This window comes from Paroedura picta, chromosome 6 (assembly GCF_049243985.1).
Source record: "Paroedura picta isolate Pp20150507F chromosome 6, Ppicta_v3.0, whole genome shotgun sequence".
In the NCBI taxonomy this organism is placed as follows: domain Eukaryota; kingdom Metazoa; phylum Chordata; class Lepidosauria; order Squamata; family Gekkonidae; genus Paroedura; species Paroedura picta.
This window is the reverse complement of record NC_135374.1, coordinates 112,306,339-112,330,313: the sequence shown is the minus strand read 5'-3', so window position 1 is coordinate 112,330,313 and position 23,975 is coordinate 112,306,339. Positions and strand designations below refer to the sequence as shown.

General features: G+C 46.6%; 1 protein-coding gene across 4 annotated transcripts in view; it reads right to left on the bottom strand.

The window, feature by feature from the left end:
* Positions 1-23,815, bottom strand: part of TBC1D4 (TBC1 domain family member 4) — a 117,492-nt gene extending 93,677 nt beyond the window's left edge. For 2 of the 4 annotated variants that reach the window (XM_077343978.1, XM_077343979.1), the window contains exon 1: positions 23,181-23,815. In XM_077343978.1, the coding sequence (XP_077200093.1) occupies positions 23,181-23,633 (453 nt within the window). In that variant the 5' untranslated portion in view covers positions 23,634-23,815. The remainder of the gene's footprint in view (positions 1-23,180) is intronic. The other 2 variants (XM_077343980.1, XM_077343981.1) reach the window with 1 other exon arrangement.
* Positions 23,816-23,975: the final 160 nt, after the last annotated feature.

The following is a 23,975-nucleotide window of genomic DNA, read 5'->3' as shown; positions in this document are numbered from 1 at the left end:
TGGAAACTTGCTTCAAACTATGGTTCATAGGCCAACGGCAGTCAGAGGTATCTCGGACATCATGGATAACCACGATCCCCAGAGAGCTTTGTGATTGAGCACGGCCCATCAGCTGAGTATCCCTGGCTCCTGCCTGCGGAATGAGCTCCCTAGAGAGCTTAGGGTCCTGTCTGAACTCTCCGAGCTCTGCAGGGTCTGCAAGATCAAGCTCTTCCGCTGGGCCTATGGTTGAGGTTAGCTGGACAGTACATTACAAGCAAATCTCAGGTCTCCCTCCCACCGCCTTCTCATCCTCTGGGTCCTCCAATTCTCAACATCTAGCTGGCTGCATATTATTACTGGTGCTGATGTGATAATGACAGATCTGGTTTTAAAAGGTTTTAAATTGTTTTAGTATTAATTTACTATATTGTATTAGTCCACTGAATTATATGTGTGAAATGCTCGAAGACAGCTTACTGAGAGGGGTGCCTATAAACGTGCAAATAAATAAATAAATAAGAAGAGTTGGTTCTTATATGCCGCCTTTCCCTACCCGAAGGAGGCTCAAAGCGGCTTACATTCGCCTTCCCTTTCCTCTTCCCACAACAGACACCCTGTGAGGGAGGTGAGGCTGAGAGAGCCCTGATATCACTGCTCAGTCGGAACAGCTTTATCAGTGCTGTGGCGAGCCCAAGGTCACCCAGCTGGTTGCATGTGGGGGAGTGCAGAATCGAACCCGGCATGCCAGATTAGAATTCTGCACTCCTAACCACTACACCAACTAAATAAATGAGATCTCACATAAGGGGACTCAACCCGCACCCCTCCTTCAACCCCGTTCACCTTTTCTTGGTTTATGGAGTGAAGGTAAAAGTCTACCACAGTTCCCACACATTCAGTCAGAATTGGGTTAAAGGGCTCCTTGCCTGTGTTTCGGCTCAAGAAACTAGCCAAAAGGGGCAACAGGAGGAGGCTTAGTTCTGCTTCTTCAATCGTAAACTGCGGTTTAAACTGTGCCTAGAGCAGCCTGTTAACTCTCTCCAGTACAACCCCTTTCCCCAAAGAAAGCAGCAGCAGGAATGTGAAGGGGGGACAATAACTCCATTAAAGGGCCAGGGCAGCTGATTTGTTTTCAGGAAGGTTACCCATTGCCACATGGTTATATGTTCCCCGTCTCTGCCAGTTCTGAAGGAAAATATTTTATTGACCTTGGAGGGAGTCTGCTGTCCTTGCTGGGGTTTGCATGACCCAGCAATAGAGGAAGGTTTCACCCGCAGGGCATTTTTCATCTTCTTCCCGTTTTTTATTTGTCAGTATTCTTGTTTTTACATAAAGCATCTGTTGCAATTTCTAGAGCCTGATAGACAGAATTATAGAGCATGGTAGAATACCTAACACAAGCAACTGTTTTATTCCACCCTGGTGCTACTAAAGATTACATCATTATCATATTTTTTTCAAGTGGCATTTTTAACTTGGGAAAAGCCTATTTTCTTAAAGAACATGACCATTAGATTGCTCTGGACCACATAATATCTGAAGGGCAGAACACAGTCAATGCTGTTTTTTAAATAATAGAGCAAACTGCAAAATGTCAGAAAGGTACAAAGGCACTGGAGGTTTGATTGAGTTCTTAAATTTTCTTGCAATAAAGCTTATCACTTGAGGCTTATAGTACTGCAGAAGAGAACAAACGTCTGATCAAAGACAGACAATGGCTGAGATGTAAATTCTACTCGGCTGGCCCACATTAGGTATACAAATTCCCAGAGAATCAGTTACTACCTGATCCTGAGCTTTCCACAGGGCTAGATGTTAGGAAACTGATGTGTTGTTAATAACAACAACAACAACAATAAAATTCCTTTAAAAATTTTTTTTGCTTTTTTCACTTATAGAGATTCCATAATACAGAAGTCATGAAGCTACACTTCCATTTTTGAAGTGGAGATATGCAGCACCGCTATGGAAAAATGCAGTGGAAGTGCACTATGGAAGTCCTGCCCACAAGCCAGAAGTGGCTCCACCAGTGTGGCACTCATCCAGTGTGGCCTGGAAAGTGGCCAGCAGCAGGATAGTGAAGGTTCGTGGCTGGACCAGAAGGATCAGCTGAGAGACCCTCCACTAACCACCCCACTGGCCTCCTCCCAGCTTGTTTTGCCTCACCGTGGCTGGCGCTTCCAGTCTGCTGTGCAGCATCAGCAGGCTGGCATGTGGATTGGGGGGCATGCAGCAATCTACCCCTTTCCCGCCACTCACCTTCTCAATGCCCAGCCCACAAGCTCCGAGTGCCTACAGTCTATCTCCCTGGGCAACCTGCAGAGAGTGCAGCCCAACCAGTCAATTCTGCCAGCTCCTTCTGTGATGGCCAGGCAGACTTTCCTGCCCCCCCCCCCCCCGTGAACCAAGCAGGGAACAGCAGACTGGTGGTAGGGTTGAGCTAAGCCCTTCTGCCTGTCATGGCCTTTCCCACCTAGCCTGGGCCTCCAGGGCATCGGGGCTGGCAGGGCTGTGTGTGCTGTGATAAAATGGAGGTTGCCATGTAAGGTGTTTTCACATTTTATGTGACAATCTGATTCTTGCAATTTTTTTGCTGAGTTCCATTACACATTTATGCATGAAGAAGGGAGAGTCCAGGGCAAAACCCCCCAATAAGTACTCTGGACTTATAGCAACCTATTGTCTTAATATTCATAGTTCTGTAAAGGAAACATGTAGTATCTTTCTTTTCTATAATGTCTTTCTCTTTTCATCATCAGAATAAATAAAATGCATATTGTATTTAAAATAAAGAAGGGAGAGTCTGGCTGGGTGTGCTTTTTACAAAACGGACACAGACTTCTTCTGTTCAGCTCACACTGAAGACCCTTCATTCAAATTACTATTTCATATTACCCATAATATGCATTTCTCCCAGCAGCTACAACTGCCACTATTGTTGAAATTACTGAGTATGAACATAATTGGTCTATTGCCATGAGTACCTCTTTGGACAATACTTGTAACATCACTTCTTTTCCCCAAGTTACCCAGCGGACTTCATGGGAAGGAGGGGGGAATCAAACCTGGTTCTTCAGGTTAGAGTCGACCACTCCTAACCACTACTTCACACTGGCTCTCCCCCTCCCCCTCCATTATGGGATGGCATGCCGTTTCAGCTTCCCCCTTACTGTTGTTTAAAGAGGAGACAAGCCTTCTTCCCCAATGACCCTAAATGTCACCCACCTAAACTAGCCTCTCATCATCTATCGATACTGCTTTATACAGATGATGATGTGGTTCTGCTTTCTAGAACCCCAACTGGGTTAAAACGTGCACTGAGAAGTTTATCCCAATACACAGAAGCTGAAAAAAATCACTATTATTATAATTATAATAAAACCAAAGTGATGGTCTTTGATGTGCACCCCAGAAGGTAATAAGAACAGTTTAATAATATCAGATATCTAGGAGTGATAATACAGGCTTCAGGTTCTAGTATAGCCCACTTTTATTTTGCCACTGAACACATGGAAAGATTGCCTTGCAACATACTTACATTTTTTTTTAACCTAAAGAAGGGTATTGTGTCCCTGCGGCCTTAGTTGTACCATGCAAATTTTGCCTCAGTTATTTCACGGCAACCATTCAGGCATTACAACATCTAGTCTGTCCCATTTAGAGAAACTGCATTCCAGATTTCTCCGGACCATACTTTAGTTTCCTCCTTGTGTCTCTAATACCTGCATATGTTGGGAGACAGGTAATATGAAAATGGAGGTGAGGGTCTACATAAAATCTGTCTTCCAATGGCTTAATTTTAAAAAGCTTCATTAAAAGGTCTATGCCCTCTGATCGCTCAATGCTCCTTGCCTAGGTGGATTGTAGTCCTTCAGAATAAACTGGTGGGCTTAGGCATAGATCCTGGCACTCTTTTATCATTAAATATGGAACAAACGAGGTCCTGGGTAAAACAAATTGGTTCAAAGTATACAGCGGCAGCATGATTGAACTTTGTGTTTCTTGCTAAGGCTAGATATATGATGGCCACAGTAGTGTACCCTTAGCAACTCAATGCTCACTGAACTAGATGTGCATATACTTTAGCTAGATGTCTAGCAGTTCCATCAGCTGTACTAGACGGTAAATACAAAAAAAATCCCATTTGCGCAAAGGCATTGTCCATGTGCAACAGGAAAGGTGGCACATTTGGAACATTTATTTCTTATCCCATCTCTAACACAGAGAGATAAAATTCTTGCCCCCTCATATCAAAGCTATCAGGTTGTTCAGACAAGATCTGCATAGATAAATTGGTAATACATGAAGATTCTTTTATTACTCCAAATGAGACAGAGGATGGGAACAGAGTGTTAGAATTATACTTAGTCAACCATAGTTATTTTATCATTTTTATTGTATTTTAAATCATTCAGTCTGTTTTATTCAGTTCAATTATGTTGCGACAGATGAGTTAGACTTTGTTAATTGGCTGTTTCTGGGTCTGATGGTTGTGATGATTGTTTTAGACTTGTAAACTGTATTTATGACTGGTTTGCAACTGCAACAATAATAGCAAATGATAAATTATGATGACTTCTTCGCCAGCAGAGTCATCATATCCCTGCATTACAGGGTGAAGAATTCAACATCCCATCTAAAAATAATGATATATACAACCCTTGAATAACTCACTGCAAAGATTTGTTAGGTAAATTTATTTTATAAAGTTATGTGAAGTAAGTTTTGGTTAAGAAAAATTCAAAATCATCTATGATCAACAAACAACAATAGCCACCCCCCCACACACACACACACAAAAACTCTGCCCCTGAGCTCTCCCACTGAGAGGGTTTGGCAGACCCTCCAAGACAGAGGACTAGAAACCTGCCATGGCACCAAGGAGAACAATCTCTCCTGGGCCTCACAAGATTCCACCCGTACACAGAAGGCTGGATGTCCAAGGCAAAACCATTTTCATCAAAACTGGTTAAACTAGGACAGCCCTGGTTAGAATATGGACAGGAGTCCATCAAGGAAGACTAGGGTGGCTACACAAAGGCAGAAAAATGGCCGACCACCTCTGACTGTCTCTTGCCTTGAAAACCTTATGGGCAACAGCTTTCCAGAGTTCTTAACGGTGTGCCTGCCAGTGGTCTTTACGAAGTGGGCGGGCATCTGAATGGGATTTCTTTTTCGCCTTTGCAAATAATTTTTTTAATGTTGCTTTGGCAGCAACTGCCCCCAAAGTAAGAGGATCGGCACTGCATGACTGAAGTTAGGCTACGGCAGCCATTTTGTGGCCTGCTCCGCCTCCTGCGGCAGCCATTTTGTTGCTGTGGCCACCAATTCCAGAATTCCAAATATACCTGCAGAGTCAAAAAAGCTCCATATTCAAAATTAAAAACAGGCAGGTACAATATAAGAATGCGACTAGGATCTGTTACCGTTCTTATCTGGTTTGACTCCCTTACCGCTCCTCTCCCTAGTCTATGGTGACCATTCTTCCCGCATCTCGCAGGACAATCACGCATTCTAAAGAAATGTCCTGCATCCCAAACTTTAAAAAAAAAGTCCCACCTGGCCTGGCTGCCACGGGCAGCGTAACAAGCCACTCGAACCAGCCTGGCTTTGGGCGGCGGCAGCAGCAAATGGGACCCGTGGGTGCTTTCCCTGCCGGGTGGGCAGGACAGCGGGTGGCTGAGCAGGATGGCCACCATGGACAGCAACAACAACAGCAACAGCACCTCAGGTAAGGTCTGCGATGGACCCTGGACAAGCCCTCCTCCTCATCCGTTCCTGCCACTGCCACACCCCGTGCCGATAGATGGAGACAGGCCCCGCTGCTGCTGAAACTGAGCCACGAGCAGGAGCCGCCACCGCCCCCCCTCCCTGCCGCCGCCCCCAGTGTCCCACTTTACATCCCTCGCAATCTGGTCACTTTATGGAGAGTTACTTATGGAGAACAGACAAACTAAGCCAGGGGTAGTCAAACTGCGGCCCTCCAGATGTCCATGGACTACAATTCCCAGGAGCCCCCTGCCAGCATTCGCTGGCAGGGGGCTCCTGGGAATTGTAGTCCATGGACATCTGGAGGGCCGCAGTTTGACTACCCCTGAACTAAGCTATAGGACCTTGACTGGTTTAAGTTTGGTTGTGTGTTTTTTTCCAGAAAGGGCATACTTAACTACATATTTTAAATACACTAGGGAGGGGAGAGTTCAGATACCAGGAATAAATAGCTCTTTGGTAACTGCCCTTAGAAATATATTTTCGATATCGTTATGCAAGCTATCCTTCCCTGAGACGAAAAGTAAGAATACAGAAGTTTGCAGATAAGATCAGAACAATGGTTTAGAAGGGCTGCTGTGAACTCAAAAATGATTTAGGGCATTTTCAAGGGTAAATTCTGGGTATACAGGAGAGGGTTTTTCCCCAAACTAGGACACTGCTAAAGTATTATATTTACTCATTCTCAAACTCAGACATTAGCAGAAATTGGGTACCAGTGACAAAACAACAAGCCTCCAATCTACACCGCCTTTAGCATACTCTCCCCAGCTAACAAAACTTTCCAAAGATACAATTTCTTTGCATTTTGCTACTGCAACCCAAAGCATTTGCCAGAGTGAAAAGCCAACTGAATAACAAAGTTAGCCCTTGAATTAACATAAAAAGTATTCCTTCTACAAGTCTAAAGTTATGCTGAGTGTATGCTAGAGCAGCTCTGTCATTTCAATGCACTACCTGTCTGCAAATGACTTACTACACTTAGTACCCCATATTCTCAGATGCAACAACAAAACGAAGGACACCATTCTTGCTTTTGTGAGACGGCCACACCTTTTTCATTAGCAAAACTAGATTCTTCTTATCTGCCTTGCACAACATTGACTTTGGCAAGGACCCAAGTGAGAATAACACTTCCGAAAAAAGGTACATATCATGAGACCAATGGTGCCTGCTGAAAGGGGGGAGGGGGGAGTGCTTCTATAAAGCCACAGACACGATTCTCCCATTAACACTTGACTGTGTTGTGCCAAATGGTTTTCTCCATTCCTTTGGCTAGCGGACAACTCAGCAGTCCAACTAATTTACCAACACCCGTGTCCAGGGCAGGGTGCAAAGCTCCCCAATATACTGTCCTCATTCAGATCACCAAGGTGGGTGGCCACCATGGCTCTTAAAAGGAAAGACAGCAAAAGGCTGTAGCCCTCCAGAGACAGTCAAACTTTGTGACTTAAAAGAACACAGACCTGTCTACTCCAGAACCTCTGTGGCAGGGTAGTCAAACTGCGGCCCTCCAGATGTCCACGGACTACAATTCCCAGAAGCCCCTGCCAGCGAATGCTGGCAGGGGGCTCCTGGGAATTGTAGTCCATGGACATCTGGAGGGCCGCAGTTTGACTACCCCTGCTCTGTGGTATGCAGAGAAACCTGGAATGTATTCTAGGGCACACAGGATACTGGCCAGGGCTTTTAGATCCTGATGGAGCCCCAGAGCCTGGAAATTTCCTGGAGATCTGGGGATGCAGCCTGGGATAAGCAGGATTTGGGGGATCTCAGCAGCATATAATGCTAGAGATGCTGTAGTGCCCCCCTCCCTGCAACAGAGTTTCTTTAACTAAAGAAAGAGACAACCCTCTAAGACTATTGTTACAATGTTCCAGCAATATATCCATATTTTAGCACCTTTTTTTAAAGTCACTTGTGCTCAGGTGGGAGTGGTTTAACCACGACAGTCCAATTATCAAACAGTCGGCTGGAGGTGAGTGGCAGTGGGCGGAACCCCAAAAAACACTGAAAGAAACATAACTTTTGAGGAAGAAGTTGGCTCAATATTGGCTTCGGAAAAAAAACATCAGAATAAAAGCTGCCTCAAATGAATGGGCGGGGAATGGAGGGAAAACAAAAAAACCCAGAAGGTGTGGGGGAATCAGTGGGTGAGCCAAAGCCCTATAAGGCCAACAACAAAACAACAACCGGAGTGGCTCTCATCGTAATGAGTCTGAATCAAGACTCTTATCAAGTCCCTAAAACCAAGATAACCGGGCCACATAAGCAATGTTATAATGCTGTGTATTAATTTAAAATTAGATCCAGCCCCCCATTCTCAACTTCCAAAATTTCTGCATCCCTAAATTGGCCACCATGGAGTCCAACCGGCTGCGGTATTCCAGGCTACTCCAGAACTAGGGAGCAGGTGCAGAACAGTCCTTGAAAATCCCCCTTTGTTAGCATCCTCCTCAAAAGGAGATGAAATAGGCTATGCTGCATCATCATCACAGTTTGCTTAAAGTGCTAACCCAGAAGATGTCTAGAGCAAAAGTCAGATGAAGGGGTGCCAGTAGCACTTTTAAGATCAACCAAGATTTGTTCAAGAGGTAAACTTTTATGTGCACAGCACTCTGATGATTTCTATTTCAGTGTTGGAGGAAGCCTGCAGGCACACAAAAGATCACACCTTGAATAAGCTTTTGTCTTAAAGGTACTGCTGGACTTCAATTTTGTTCTGCTACCTCAGACCTCTGCCTGAACATCACTTTTAAAGATTGAGTGTAGGAAGACATGTGCTGCAATAAATCTGTGACAATAAATCTGTCAACAGAGACACAAAGACTCCTCTTTGTTTTCTGAAACTGAGGAATCTCTAGAACAGAGGAGGGATGATGAGTTCTCCATGAGGAACACGAGAAACAACTGAACCCAAAGGACTGGTTTGCTTTTCTGGCAAAGAATTATCATCGTACTACATATTTTGGATGTTGTGATGCCGTTTACTAATTTGCTATTAATTTCTCCTTATATCTGTCCTCTTTTATTATTATTATTATTATTGAATTTATTCCTCTTATGATCCCTATTCCATTGTCTGAGGAAGTCTGCATGCACATGAAAGCTCATGCTTGAATAAATCTTTATTGGTCTTAAAAGATGCCTTTGGATTCAAATTTTCATGAGAAACAAGGTAATTCCCAGTAAAAGTCAAGGTAACAATTTCCCGTTCCTGATTCCTTAGCTTTTTCAGCTACTTCTAATCAAGTAAACAAAAGGACCAGAAATAAGATAACTTGAGAGATACTACACATAGATTTGGACGCTGCCATTTAGAGGCATTAAGACATAGCATGAATAAGGCTGGATGTCATAACTAAAATCCTTTGTATACATGTCTTGTGCCAGACCCCCAGCTCCTCCAAAATGTTTAGAAGATTCCACAGACTGAAGTTATCTGTTGCAAAGAGTCATCCATCCATCCGGTTTAGTATATTTTAGCAAACTAAAACAATTGTTCAGCGGTACCTATTATCTGTGTCCTTTGAGTGGACTATTTGTGAAAGACAGGATGCCTGCACAATACAATTTCACTTCCCAAAACAATGGAAAATCAGCCTTATCAGATGTAATAAGTGAACACCCGACATGCGCACACAAGCAAAGTTATTCAACTTCATGCCAGTTTAGACACACACAAAAATGTCAAGCATTTTCGGTGTAAGGAAGCTGCTGCTAGAGATGCAGATTCCGCAGCTGTTGGTGAAGGGCTTTTGCACAGAAGATGGCATAGCTACAAGGTGATTAGACCCGCAGATGTCACTTAGAGTCCGTTTGCCGCAATTAAAACTTTAAACTTGAAAGGGCACAGAAGCTTGGAGTGTCCAAAGCAGGGATCAGCAAACTCAGGGCCCTGTATGGCCAGATACCACTGGGGTACTTTATAGCACGGGGGCCCAAACTGTGGCTCTCAAGATGTCCATGGACTACAATTCCCATGACCCCCTGCCAGCACGTGTTTGGCCCCCTGCTTGATGGTCATTTCAGAAACAAGAGAGGAGTATGGAAACAGAGGTGACTGTGGTAATAGTGAGTGGCAGCCATGTTATAGATCTCAGGATAGGGGGGATCGCCAGCCTTTTGCGAGCGTGGACACCTCTGGAATTCTGGCACAGGATGATGGGCCCAAACACAAAATGGCTGAGTGCACAGACACACAGAGGAAGCCCACAAGCAGGGAACATGACGAGTACTTTTAAAAATACACTGAAAAGAGAACAGATTCAGGCGGGTAGCCACTGGTCTGAAGCAGCAGGACATAAACTGTTCTACTTGAAAGAGGAGTGAGAGAGAGAATAAAAGCAACACTGTGAAGAAGAAGAACAGCTGGTCATTTATACCCCACTTTTCACTAGGTGGGGCTGAGAGAGCCCTAACAAAACTGTGCTGTGAGAACAGCCCTAAGAGAACTGGGACTGGGCCAAGTTCACCCAGTTGGTTGCATGGGAAGGAATGGGGAATCAAACCCAGTTCTCCAGATAAGAGCTTGCCGCTCATAACCACTACGCCATGTGGGCTCACGCCGCTGCCACCGAAACACTGTTACTTCTGATCTGCACGGCCAATCAGACCTTCAATGGCCAACCAAGAAGCCCCACATGGTCCCACCCATTTTCTAAAACCACTTGGTGGGTGTCAGGAACCACTGAGCACCATAGCTCCTAGGAGAACCACACTGTGGACCCCTCTTCCAAATAAATTTTGTGGGATTTCAATTCCTTGACTCACCCACCTCCACTTCTTCCTCAAAGCCTGATTATGCATGGGGCAGGAAATCCTGGATGGCGGCAGCAGGGCAGCCCTGAGTGTGCATGAAGCTGCCACCATCCCAACCCTGGCTTGGCACAGCGCCCCAGAAGACCTGCGACAAAGGAACACGGAATTTTCCATGTGACTGCTGCTGTGCATAATGGGTCAAAGTGGCTCTCTACAACTAGTTGCTGAGTATCTTAACAAAGAACCTTTATAGGCCAGATCTATGAACACACGAAATGTCCTTATACTGAATCAGACCCTTGATCCCTCAAAACCAGAACTGTCTATTGAGACTGGCAGCCACTCTCCAGGGGCTCACACAGAAATCTTTCACTGCCTCCTACCTGATCCTTAACTGGAGATGCTGAGGACTGACTCTGAGACCTTCTGCATGCCAAGCAGATGCTCTACCCCTGAGCCAGGGTTTGCAACCTCAGTTTCTCTTGGATTTTATTATACATCCAATACATATTGACCTGTATCAAGCTTTCTAAACCCAGACTATATTCCAGTCTCCCTGACCACACAACACTTCTGATAATTTACTGCTCCTTTTTTTGGGAGGGAGGATTTCATACAGCAGTACTCAGCTGACACTTCAAAAAAGCACATGCTGAGCATAGGCAACTGTGATGGTTAAGCACAGAGGACATTGCATGAGAAAAGAAAGTTCAATCCAAATATTTCTGCAGGGGAAGATTTTACCCTGAATCCCAAAATAGCCTATAGCAGGGGTAGTCAAATTGTGGTCCTCCAGATGATCATGGACTACAATTCCTATGAGCCTCTCCCAGCAAATGCTGGCAGGGGCTCATGGGAATTGTAGTCCATGGACATCTGGAGGACCACAGGTTGACTACCCCTGGCGTAAAGGGCTTCAAGGCTATTGGTGTTCAGAGATGGTTTGCCATTTCTTGCCTCTGCATAGCAACCCTGGTCTTCCATCAAAATCCTGACCAGGGCTAGCCCTGGGCCAGCCGAGGTCAGGGCATCATGTATCATACAGTCCCTTTAAAAGTCCATTTCCCCAAATACTCTGTATTGGTATTAAAGTGCACAGTGTAATATAAAACCAGATTACATTTATTTTGAACTATATTAAGTCTACATTCTTTCTTTATAGCAAGCAAACTTTTAAACTGTCTTTTTATCATCATCCTTACTTGATTGACAATCAGTCAAAATGAAACAAGGGAGGATAAATTATAGCTTATGAACACTTTTTAATTGAATAGGCTGTCTTTTATTCCCCCCACCACCACCCCCCAAAAAAAAATCTGGTTAAAATGTTTCCGAAAGGCGGAGGCACTTTCCCCTTACAAACCAGAGTCTTCATCCAGAAAACTATTTTTAAGCCACAAATTCCACACAGAAGTGAAGCTAAAATTCAATTAATTTGCAAGCAGCTCACAGCTTGCTATTATATAAAAATGCTCAGACATCATTTTGCTGGTTTGCTGATGTGGTAAAATTATTGGGTTACTTCCCCAAAAAGATTCTTGAGATTTGGTTCTTCACACACCACAATTACTAATCAAATTTTTCTTCAGAAGGGTGTTCTACTATTTCCCCCCAAAGTGCAGACTCAAAGTGGCACGTTCTAGAAAGGTTAGAACATTTCCAGGCCACCTAAATTTGGAATAATCCATGATTCACTGACTGCTAATATGATTCCACAAAGTTTGGAAAGCTTCCTAGCCAGTCAAAATTTGGAAGCATCACCAGTCTTCCTCTCCTGATTTGCAGGAGGGATTCTAGATTGTTCAGCTGGCTGTTCCATCAATTGGGTGTTAGCGCTGCTTTAGGTTTCTGCAACCTCGCGGTAATGTCTGAAGGCTTTCTGATAAAACCAGGATGTATATTAAGTCTGCCATTTCAGCAGACAGACACAGACACTCTCCCTGGAGACAATGGCCGCTTTGAAGGGGGTCTCTACGGCATTATACCACACTAAAGACCCTCCCATCCCCAAAGCCCTCTCTCTCCAGGCTCCACCTACAAAATCTCCAGACGTTTCCCAACCTGGCAAGCCTTATGGTGTCTCATCTCCAGTTTTGTAATTCAAAATTATAATTCCTTTCCTACGGCCGTTCCTCCTGACAGCATGCTTGTGGGGGGGGGGGTTACAATCCCACTGATTCTTCAGACTTTCATTGGGGTAGGCGCAGGGGTAATCAAGCTGCGGCCCTCCAGATGTCCATGGACTACAATTCCCATGAGCCCCTGCCAGCAAATGGGGCTCATGGGAATTGTAGTCCATGGACATCTGGAGGGCCGCAGATGGAACAGGCATCCAGGGTGCCAATAGAACTGACTTCACACACCAGCAAAATACCTGGGCTTTTATTGCTATTAAATCCTGCAAAAGCACAGCTTCCGAAAAGTTCTCTGCCCAGCCCCGCCCTGCCCCCAGTGTCGCCTTCCTATATCTTGCCTTCGCTAAAAGGTCAACAATCACACCCAGCAGCCGTTCCAACACACAAACAAGTTGGGAACACGCTTTGCTTCTAGGCTGATGGCTCCGCTCCAGCAAACTTGATACGGTATGTATGCGGCCTCGCCTGACAGATCGCCCTCCTCCATAAAGCTTGGCTGCTGTCACGCTGGCTTATATAAACACAATCCTGGGGAAGGATCTAGGCCTGCCCTGCAAGATCTTCAGCGTGCAAAAGCTGGCCTTCCCCAAACATTTCACGAGGACACATGAAACTGCCTTACGCTCCATCGGACTTCAGGCCCATCACGGTCAATACTGCCTGCTCAGGCTAGAAGGGGCCCTCCAGAATCATTCCACCTACTGCCTGGCCCTCTAAGACAGATTCAGGTGAGTCGCCGAGTTGGTGTGAAGCAGCAGAACAAAGTTTGAGTCCAGTACCACCATTAAGGGCCAAAGTTTAATTCCACAAAGAAGCTTTTGTGTGAATGCACACTTCTTCAGGTAAAGTGTGCCTGCACGTGAAAACATGTGTATTGAATAAACCTTAGTTGGTCTTAGCAGTGCCACTGGACTCAAACTTTGCTCGGCCTGCTTTTTAATTGGAGATGCCGGAGACTGAACTGGGACATTTGGCCTGACAAGGAACCCTTTCTTTTTTCGGTCTCTTCCCATTTGTGCAGGTGACAAACTGTGGTGTCCTCGCCACCCTCCCATGAGCGAGTACAGAACTTGGCATGAGTTTAGGTCACATAATGTTGGAGCTTTATGAAGATGCTGATAATGAAAAAAAGAGAAACAAAACAATGGGGAAGGGGGAATAGCAAAACATTTCAGTATTACACACAGTTCTTTCTTGTTTGTTTTTAAAAAACTAAACAGGTGCCCAAATTAATATGTAAAGTTCTGCCAATTTCAACAGTACCTTTCCCCCACAGTCTGGGAGTTTCCCATTAGCCTGTTAAGTAGGATGGGCAAATGCATGAGGATTAGGACTTGGAAGAATCCTTTACAAATGTACTTCGTACCAGTGAGGGCCACCACCAAAAAAGCCCTGGGAAAACTCACAACATTCTTGGCTCCTCCACTATGCACATCATGCAATGAAGCACTGGCTGTTCCTGGAAAATTCCCCAAATAATATTATTACAAAGGTTTTCGTAGGTTTAGCTGGCTGTTCACTCTATCCGTTTTTATAAATATCTCATTAAATTTTAGAAGGCTTTCCTGATTTTAACAAAGGCAGGATATACTTATTTAGGTTCAACATTTATGCCCAAAAACTTGATTAAACCTCTAGGCAAGCCAGATAAAGTTAATATCTATTTCCTTTTATCTATTCTGAGTGATTATATCTGTCTGTGTTCAGGAAGGTTGTCCTGAAGCGGAGGGCCAGGTAACATTTACCGGTTATCTTAAGCCAATCCCCACTGAATTCCAAATGATGGATCAGATATTTTTAAGTATTTTAAAGACATGAAAGCTATTAAAGCAATACGAATTGTAATAGTAATAGAAGAGACACCAGTTACCAACAGGTGATTCATAGAGCCTGACCTGAATGCCCCACCCCGCTTGGCCTTGTCAGTTCTCAGAAGTTAAGCAGGGTCAGTCCTGGCACACAACTGGCCTCGCCCAGGTCCAGGGCCTTTTTGGTCCGGGCCCCACTCTGGTTTAATATGCTGCCAGCAGTGACGCAATATTCCACCAGGCTGGGGCCAGGATGCACAGACGAGCTGCATCTCCCACTGCAATGCTCCACACCACCCAGATAGGCTGAGACAGAGCACTGGAATAGAGTTTTTACTATTATGTATTGGTACAGGTTTTAGATTCTGTTTTTAGCATTTAGAAATATATGTTGGAATTCTTTACTACCCAAAAAAGTCATATATGTTGTACACTGCTCAGAGCCTGGAAGCAGAGAGGGGCGGTTAGCAAATCAATAAGCAATAAATAACATTGGAGACCAACAAGGAAAACCCGCTTTGCTCTGCGGAGCCAGGCAATGGGAAACCACTTCTGAGACTCTTGCCTTGGAAAACTGTAAGCCGGCTGTGATTTATGGCGCTTCCCACCACTATAGTTATTTCAGTATATCTGTTCCACTATATATTTCTGGTAAGGCCTTGGAGGAGGAGCTGGTCTCATGGCTTAAGTGCCACTCAGCGCTTAACAACCACTCAGGGCAACTGTCCTGCCCCTGAGTGCCTCCTCCTCCAACCGGCTTGACTGTCTATCCAGCAGCCAGCCAATCGCCTTCCGCCCCCAACCCTGACCACCTTCTCCTCCTTCCGTTTCCCTCTGAGGCTTGGAGGCTGCAGATCCTGCTGTGTGAGAGCTGCCCCTGCCAGTGAGTTTCCTGCAGCCTCCAGCCTCAGCCTTTCCAGGTCCTGGGGGGAGGGGGAGGCCAGCCATAGAGTTCTTCCACCCCTCCCCCCAAACTAGTGCCTGTTGTATTCCTGAATGCAACGGGCTTTGCCCCAGTATTACAAATAGACTGTAAACCCGTGACATTAACGTTTGTCTAAAAAAAACTAATGCATTATAATAAAGCATTTAACTGTGTTAGAAGTTGTTTCTACACACACAAATAATTCACTGACTGGTTCTTCTTGGTGGCTTTTATCATGGGACAATGAGGGCAAGCTGGATTTGCAATTTTTAAAAAGCCATTAAAACAGATTCAAGTGGGTGACCGTGATGGTCTGGAGCAGAACAAATTTAGAGCCCAGTGGCACCTTTAAGACCAGCACAGTTTTATTCATGGTATAAGAACCCTGAGGGAGGGCGGTATATAAATAATAAATAAATAAAAGCATGTTCATGTGTGTGCATGCACTTAAAAGCTCATATATCTTGAATAAAACTTGGTTGCTCTTACAGGTGCCACTGGACTCTAAATTAGTTTGCTTAAAACAGAAATGAAGCAAACATGACTGTATAACTTTAGGTTGTTATTCCTGCAACGCCTGTGTACCTAGTAAACATCTTAATTATGATGTGTACTAATCCATGACCAACTTTCTCCTTATATGTATGGTCTGGTATTTCCATTTCACTGCCCAAAGAAGTGCACTACGTACATAGAAGTTCACACCTTGAATAAAACTTTGTTGGTCTTAGAGATGCCACTGGACTCAAAATTTCTTCTAATGTTCTCTATTCAGTGCAATAACATCTGAAAGGGATATCTCAGCTAAGCCTCTGGGCACAATTCAGAATGGAAGTCCATTGAAAACCCGACCCTTTACGGATGGGCACTCCTATTTGTCTGCCTGGTAATAAAGATCATATACAGAAACTCACCTCCATACATAGCCACTCTCAAAAGAGGAAAGAGCAGGGCTTCCTCTGTAGTAGCACCCAACCTCTGGAAGTCCCTGCCCACATCTGCTAAGGCTAATGCATTTTGAGTGCTGGTGAAGCTCCTTCTTTGTTCTCAGGCCCTGAATACTAATTTTGCCCTTTCCTTGGTGTTCTAATTGTTCCAGGGTCTAAAGCTTGGCATTGTATTCTGTTTTCTGCTCCTTATACTGTTGACAGCTTTTAATTTGTGTGTTTCCATCAAGATGCTTCAGACTTATGGTGATTGTATTTATGAGTACCCTCCTTAACAGGCTTGCTCGGGTTTTACAAACTGAGGCTGATGGCTTGATGGGGAATCAATTCATCTCATGTTGAGTCTTCCTCTTTTCCCACTGCCTTAAACTTTTCCCATCGATTTACATAATAATGTTGTAATAATGGTTGCATAGAAGAACGTAAGAAGAGCACTAATGGATCAGAACCATACTCCATCAAGTCCAGCATCCTGGCTCCCACACGGTGGCCAACCAGTTTCTCTGGACGGTCAACAACAGGGCATAGAGGCCAAGGCCTTCTCACGACGTTGCCTCCTAGCTCTGGGATTCAAGAGACTTGTTGTCGTGTCCAACTCATTGCGACCCCATGGACAATGATCCTCCAGGCCTTCCTCTCCTCTACCATTTCTCGAAGCCCATTTCTCGAAGTCAAGAGGCTCAGTGCCTTTGAATGTGGAGGTTCCCTTCAATCACCATGGCTGGTAGCAATTGATACCCTTATCCACTGTGAATCTATGGAACCCCATTTAGCCACCATGACATCTTCTGGCAGAGAATTCCACATCTTAATCTGTGTAATGTAGCATTTCCGTTTGTCCATTCTGAACTTACTGCCCATCAGCTCCACTGGATGTCCCCGAGTTCTAGTATTTGGGGAGAGGGAGAAAACATGCTCTTTGTCAACTCTCTTCACCCCATAAGCTATTTTACAAACCTCTGACATGTTCCTCCTTATTCATCTCTTTTCCATTTATAAAAGTCCCACATTTTTCAGCCTTTTCTCCTAGGAAAGGTGCTTCACTCCCCCCCCCCCCAATAACCTGGTTGCCCTTCTCTGTACTTGTTCCAACTTTGCAATGTCCTTTTTGGGATACAGTGACCAGAACAGTACATGGTATTCCAAAAGAGGACACATCATAGATCTATACAGGGAGTTACAATATCGTCCGGTTTATTCTCAATCCTTTTCCTAATAATGCCTAGCACACAGTTTGCCTTTTCCACTGCTGGGCTGACGCTTTCATCAAGCTATCCGCTATGAACTCCAGGTATATCCTCCCTCTCCGTCTCAGTGAGATCAGAGCCCTTGAGCCTCTACCTGAGGCTGGTATTCTTTCTGCCCCCGTGTACATCACCTTGCACTTCCCAAGACTGAATTTCTCTTGCCACGTAGTTACCTGCTCACCTAGTCTGCGGAGGTCCTTTTAGAACTGACTCTTCACAGTCAGCCTTGGTTTACACCATCCTGAATAATTTGGCGTCATCCACCAATGTGGCCACGACACAACTCACCCCCCAGTTCCAGATCACTGATGAATAAATTAAACAGTATCGGCCCCAATACCGATCCTTGTAAGACCCCGTTGTTTCATTCCCTCCATGGTGGGAACTGACCATGATTCCTACTCTTTGCTTCCAATCCTTTAACCAGTTTTTCATCCAAAAGTGAACCCCTCCTCTTATCCCATGACTGCCAAATTTACTCAAGAATCTTTTGCAAAGTACCTTGCCAGAAACCTTTTGGAAGTCCAAGTATATATTGTCTATGAGGGGGATTCCCAACCAGGGGTCTGCGGGAACTCCGGAGGGGATCCACAGTCTTCCCCCTCCTGCCTTAATGGACTCAGCCACAAGCTGGTGAAATGGCCGCTTCCATAACTTTCCTCCTGAGCATGAGTGAGCTCTCTCATGGTTTCTGCGTCTGGCAGGGGAAGGGAGACTACATGCATATTTTTGGCTGAAATCACCTGCTGACCCCACCACCCGGGGTTCTTCTTGAGCCTGCCCATTAACATGGGTGGTGACATCACTTCCAGCGACATGTCACTTCCGGGGGGAATGGCAGGGAGGCATGGCCAGCTGGCAGCACTTTGGGGGCTCCTGAAAGCTTGATAAATTAACTCAGGCGCTACTCCATAGTCAAAAGGTTGAACTAGGCTGGTCTATTGGGTCACTGTTGTCTGCTGCTTGTTTGCTTTCTCAAAGAACTCCAAAAGGTTGGTGAGGCAGGACTTCCATTTGCAGAAGCCATGCTGGTTTTCCCTCAGAAGCTTTGTCCTTCCTTGGAAGAGCCTTGCAGTTCAGAGGCCCACAACCCCTACCTCCCAGCAGATCAACAGCACAGGGTAGGGTCTGCAATCAGTCCCAGGCAAACAGGCTTTAATCTACAAGCAACAGCAGGCTACAAGCACCCACTCACCCTCAAACTCTGTCCACTCACAAAGCAACCACAGTTAATGCTCACTAGTCTTTTGCAGTTCAGGAAAGTTTTTTTTTTTTTAAGGCCCAGCTCACCATCCCAGCACTTCTATTTGGTTCTTTCTCCCAGTACAGCTGGCTCAGTTCATTCTATTTTATGCTCCTTATTTCCTGCCATTGGTTAATGTGCAGCTGAAGTGGGTGCTGGGAGCCAACCATCGGAATGAGGTGGGAAAACGGAAAGGGAATATACAGAAAGCCGTTTCTCGTTTCTGATGGAACCCTCTAAGTGCAAACTTCTGCAGTCAGCACATCTGAAAAATAATCTTGAAAATAATGTGCAACATCAATTAATGTGCAGCTTTAAAAAACAAACAAACAGCCCTGCCCTTTCACTGTTGAGATTATTTCATATTTTAATGCTCTTGTTTTGCTGTGTTCAAGTACCAATTTTAATATATATTTGATCTCTTCTTTGATCCGAAACTAAATGAAATAATCAGGAGAGGCAGAATAGGAAATGCAAATTGTCTGCTACCTCCGATTCACATGGTTCTCTGGAGCATACAAAACTGATATTATAGGCACAGCCCCAAGCTACCACGGGCAGGGCCTTGTTTCCTATGGCCCCCACGTTAATACATACACATGTCTCTGAGTCTTTAAAACTACTCTAAAGTAGTAGTGATGATCCACTGTGAAATGAGCTGTGGGAATACTTCAAATTTGTTGAGAGTGCAATTTAATTGGGAGAGGTTTTGGAAAATGAGAAAAAGGCAATAATTAGGGTGGTCAACCTCCAGATCATGGCTGGAGATCTTCCGGGATGACAAATAAATTCCAGGCGACAGAGATCAGTTCACGTGGAGAAAATGGATATTTTGGAAGGTAAATGTGCCATGATACTCTATGACTTTACTTTGGGGCAATGAAAAGTGGGGTCTTCTACTGAATACTCTCCCTTCCCCAAATCCCACTCCCCTCAGGCTCCACCTCTCCCAATCTCCAGGTACATCCAATTGGAGCTGGTGATCCTAAGAACAACAGAGGTCAGCGCATGCCATACTGGAGCAAGCGGAGGGATGTTCTAAGGGGGCAGGGATGCGGCCTACATGAATAACTACCTTATTAGCATTTTAGAGAGAACTGGGGGGAGGGACTGACACTTTTATTGTTCACTGGGAGAAGGAAACAGAGGCAGTGAAGTTGGGGAATACAGATGCCTGATGCAAAATGCTTTTTCCCCTCCACAGCCTGGCAATAAGAACATTTATTATTTTCAAGATGTGCTGACTGCAGAATCTTGCACTTAAGACGGTGCTTTTCGGGGCTCCATCAAAAATGAGAAACGGCTCTCTGAATATTCTACTTCCCTTTCCGTTCTCCCACCCCTTTCCGATGGTTGGCTCCCAGCACCCACTTCAGAAAACGGCAGGCACGCTGAGCCGCCCCTCTATGAATGCAGAGTCACAGGGCTTGTGTGACCAATGACTTGGTAAAGCAGACGGAATTCAGCAAGAGCCTATTCCACAGTACTCGAGTGACTTACTCTGGAGTAGTCCTGCCAACATCCACAGCTTTACCCCAGTTGTAAGTGAAACCGATAATTTCGACGCTCCCCCTTAAATGAGACATTTGTTGGTGCAACCTGGCTTATTTCTAAAGTCTTCTGCTGACGGGGAAATTATTTCTGTGTTTCCCATAGTGGAGTTCCAGAACAGCCTCTTGAAATCTCACTGCATTTCCTTTGACCACCCGAAATACTAGCTAGATGTCCAAAGGCTTAAAACAGTAGTCCCCAACCTTTTTATCACTGGGTACCGGTCAACGCTTGAAAATTTTACTGAGGCCCGGGGGGGGGGGTAGTCTTTTGCAGAGGGATGTCGCTGCTGCCGCCTGAGCCCCTGCTCCACTTGCTTTCCCGCCGGCACCCCTGACTTCCCGCCGCCCACTGGGGGGCGCTGCCAGCAGCAGGAGCTCCAGCCATGGCGGCCACCGGAGAGCACCAAAGGTGAGTTGGCAGCAGAGTGGCAGGGCAGCCCCTGAGGCAGCAGCCGGGGAGGAGGACGAGGAGGAGCCGTGGCCCGGGACTGACTGATCCATGGACCAGTCCTGGTACCCGGACCGGGGGTTGGGGACCACTAGCTTAAAACATTAGGGGTCTGGAAGTCTTATTTTTGCCTTCCCTTATTACACTGTAGAGATTTGGACTTAGAATCTGGGAGTCCCAGGTTCAAATTTCCACTCTGCCGTGGAAGCTTGCAGAGTGACCTTTGGCTAGTCACAGACCTCCCTTACAGGGTGGCTGTTAGGAGGATAAAATAGAGTAGAGAGAGAGAAAACTGGAGTATAAATCTCTAAATAAATACATTTGAAACCTGCTTCTCTGTATTCTCCACTGTGAGTAAGTCTCACTGAGCTCAAAGGTGTTTGCTCGTAAGTAAATCTGCTCTAAATTGCAGCCTTGAAACCCTGAGAGCCAGCTTGATGAAGTGGATAAGATCAGCAGCTTCTAATCCGGAAAACAGGGTTTGATTCCCAATTCTTCCACATGCAGCAATCTGGGTGACCTTGGACTAGTCACAGTTCTCTCAGAGCTCCCTCAGCCTCACCTATCTCACAGGGTGTCTGTTGTGGGGAGAGGAAGAAAAGGAGATTGTTAGATGCTATTAGACACATGAGGCCTGCTGAGTGACCGTGGGCCACTCCCAGTTTCCTCCTTGCCTACCTTACAGGGTATCTGCTGCAGGGAGAGGAAGGGAAGGTGATTGTAAGCCCCTTTTGAGATTCCTTTGTGTAGTAAAATCTGGAAAACAAAACTCACAGTTCTTCTTTTGTTGCCGGTCCCGATAACCAGATCAACAAAGAGGGGGAGCACCCCGGCCAACTTTCTCTCAACAATTCAATCAACTTTTGTCCTGTGACCCTGCTTTAAGTCAACAAAATTTTCCAATTCCAGGAGGCATTCCCTGATTACTTTTCCTGTTGAAAAACATACTTTTACGACCATTCATATGTGTCTGGGACATACATTTTTAAAAAATCTATTCAGATCAAAGGGCCTGCAGACTTGTCTTGGAACTGGGTTCTAATCCCATTCCAGGAAGACAAATCCATTGCCTATAAATAGGAACAACAGCAACACAGGGCTAGCCAGTAAGAGAAAAGTACTGTGCATACTCACAGTCTGCTTGGGTGATCAATAGGAAGCATATAATGAAAATAGATGCACTTTACCAAAAAGGGGATGAGAGGCAAGCACAAGACCTGGAGGGATGGATGGCTTCTTCAGTTGCAAGCTGTAAGGAGCCCAGTGGCATGTTTTATTCCGGGTATACACTTTTGCATGCAAGAAGAGCTTGTTTTCTGTAACCTGCTTTTTACCATCTGAAGGAGTCTCCCCATCCTCTCCCCACAACAGACAACCGGTAAAGTAGGTGGAGCTGAAAGAACTCAGAGAGAACTGTGATATGTCCAAGGTCACCCAGGAGGCTTCCTATGTCTCAAAGTGGATTACAATCACTTTCCCTTCTCTTAACCTGCCCACAACAGATACCCTGCAAGTTAGGTGGGAACGAGAGAGCCCTGAGAGAATTGTGACTGGGCCAAGGTCACCCAGCTGGTTGCAGGAATGGGGAATGAAACCCAGTTCTCCAGGTTAGAGGCTACCACCCCTAACCAGTACAACCCTGCCAAGTAAGTTGTGCTGAGATATAGCATCGGCCCAATTCTTATTTATTTGGGTTTATTATTCGATCAAGCCTGGCCTTTCCCATGTAACCCTCTGTGCCGTACCAGGAGACAATGAACCTTCTCCCTCAAGGTGTGATGGTGAAGACCAAAAACACTTGGGGTTGCTATTAAGTGAAATCCCGCCTGCCTTGGATGGCCCAGATAACCCCCATGTCCTTGGCTCTCAGATGCTAAGCAGGATCAGCCCTGGTTGGCACCTGGATGGGAGAGCCTCAAGTCCATGGTTCTACTCAAGAGCCATGCAATGGTAAGGCACCTCGAACATCTCTTGCCTTAAAAACCCTCAAAGGAAGTGGTGGCCAAACTGTGGCTCTCCAGATGTCCATGGACTAGTTACCACGAGCCCCTGCCAACTAGCCATGCTGGCAGGGGCTCATGGTCACTGTAGTCCACGGACATCTGGAGAGCCACGGTTTAACCACTTTCCCCTCACCAGACTAACTTTCCCAGGGTTGCTCCTCAGGCGACTTTAATTTCCCAACCACGTGGCGCAGGGAGCTAAGAACAGGGAAGGCGACTGGCCCGAGCAAGCCCGGGGAGTTGCACCGACTGGTGGAGAGTTCGACCCCGGCTTGCTCCAGGTTCGAGTCCAGCACACCAGAACGGCAGGCTCTGCGGGAGGTTAGCGCGGCCGGATTCGGAGGGGGGACGGGACTTGCCTGGCTGGGGTCGCTGGCGCGGAAGACGTGGCAGGCCATCTGGGACTCGGGGTTGTCGGGCTGCGCCTTGATCAGGTAGGCGAAGTAGGTGAGGTCGTGGCTGTTGTGGATGAAGCGCGAGATGTGCTGCGCCTTGTGCTCGAAGATGAAGACGGCCGGGCCACCGCTGCCGCTACCGGGGACGGCGGCGGCGGACGGGACGCAGCGCAGGTTGGGCGAGCCGAGCAGCAGGAGCACCTCGCGGGGCGGCACGGCGCTGGGCTCGTGCTTCTGGCTGCGCCGCCGGATCTCGGCCACCAGCCAGGGCAGCATGGGCAGCGTGGTGCGGCGGTCCAGGCACGACCAGCCCACGTACCACAGCTTGAAGCGCTTCTCGCCAGCGCCGGCCTGCGCCTCGGCCTCGGCCGCCAAGGGGTGCGCGAACGGCTCGCCGACGGAGCCCGCCCGCGCCATTGCCGGACAGCCAGCCAGCCGCGCCTCCTCGCCCGCCCGCCCGCGATGCGGCCTGGCGCACTCCCAGCGAACGGCGGCGGCCGCGCACGGCTAGCTGCCCATCCGACACCCAGCGACCGTCCGTGCGTCCCGCGTTCAAGGCGCGCCCGCCCGCCTCGCTCTCCGCCTGCGGGGCTGCTGAAGGGGCTGTTCCGGCGCCGCTTGGAGGGGCCGTCCCGCGCCCGCCTCCCGCGCCGCCCACCCCGCGGACAGCACCAGTGAGAGCCCGGCCGACGGCGGCGTCGCCCCGCCTGCTTGGGGAGAGGGCCGGGAAGGGCGCGGGGCGGTTTGCGGTCGGCTCGC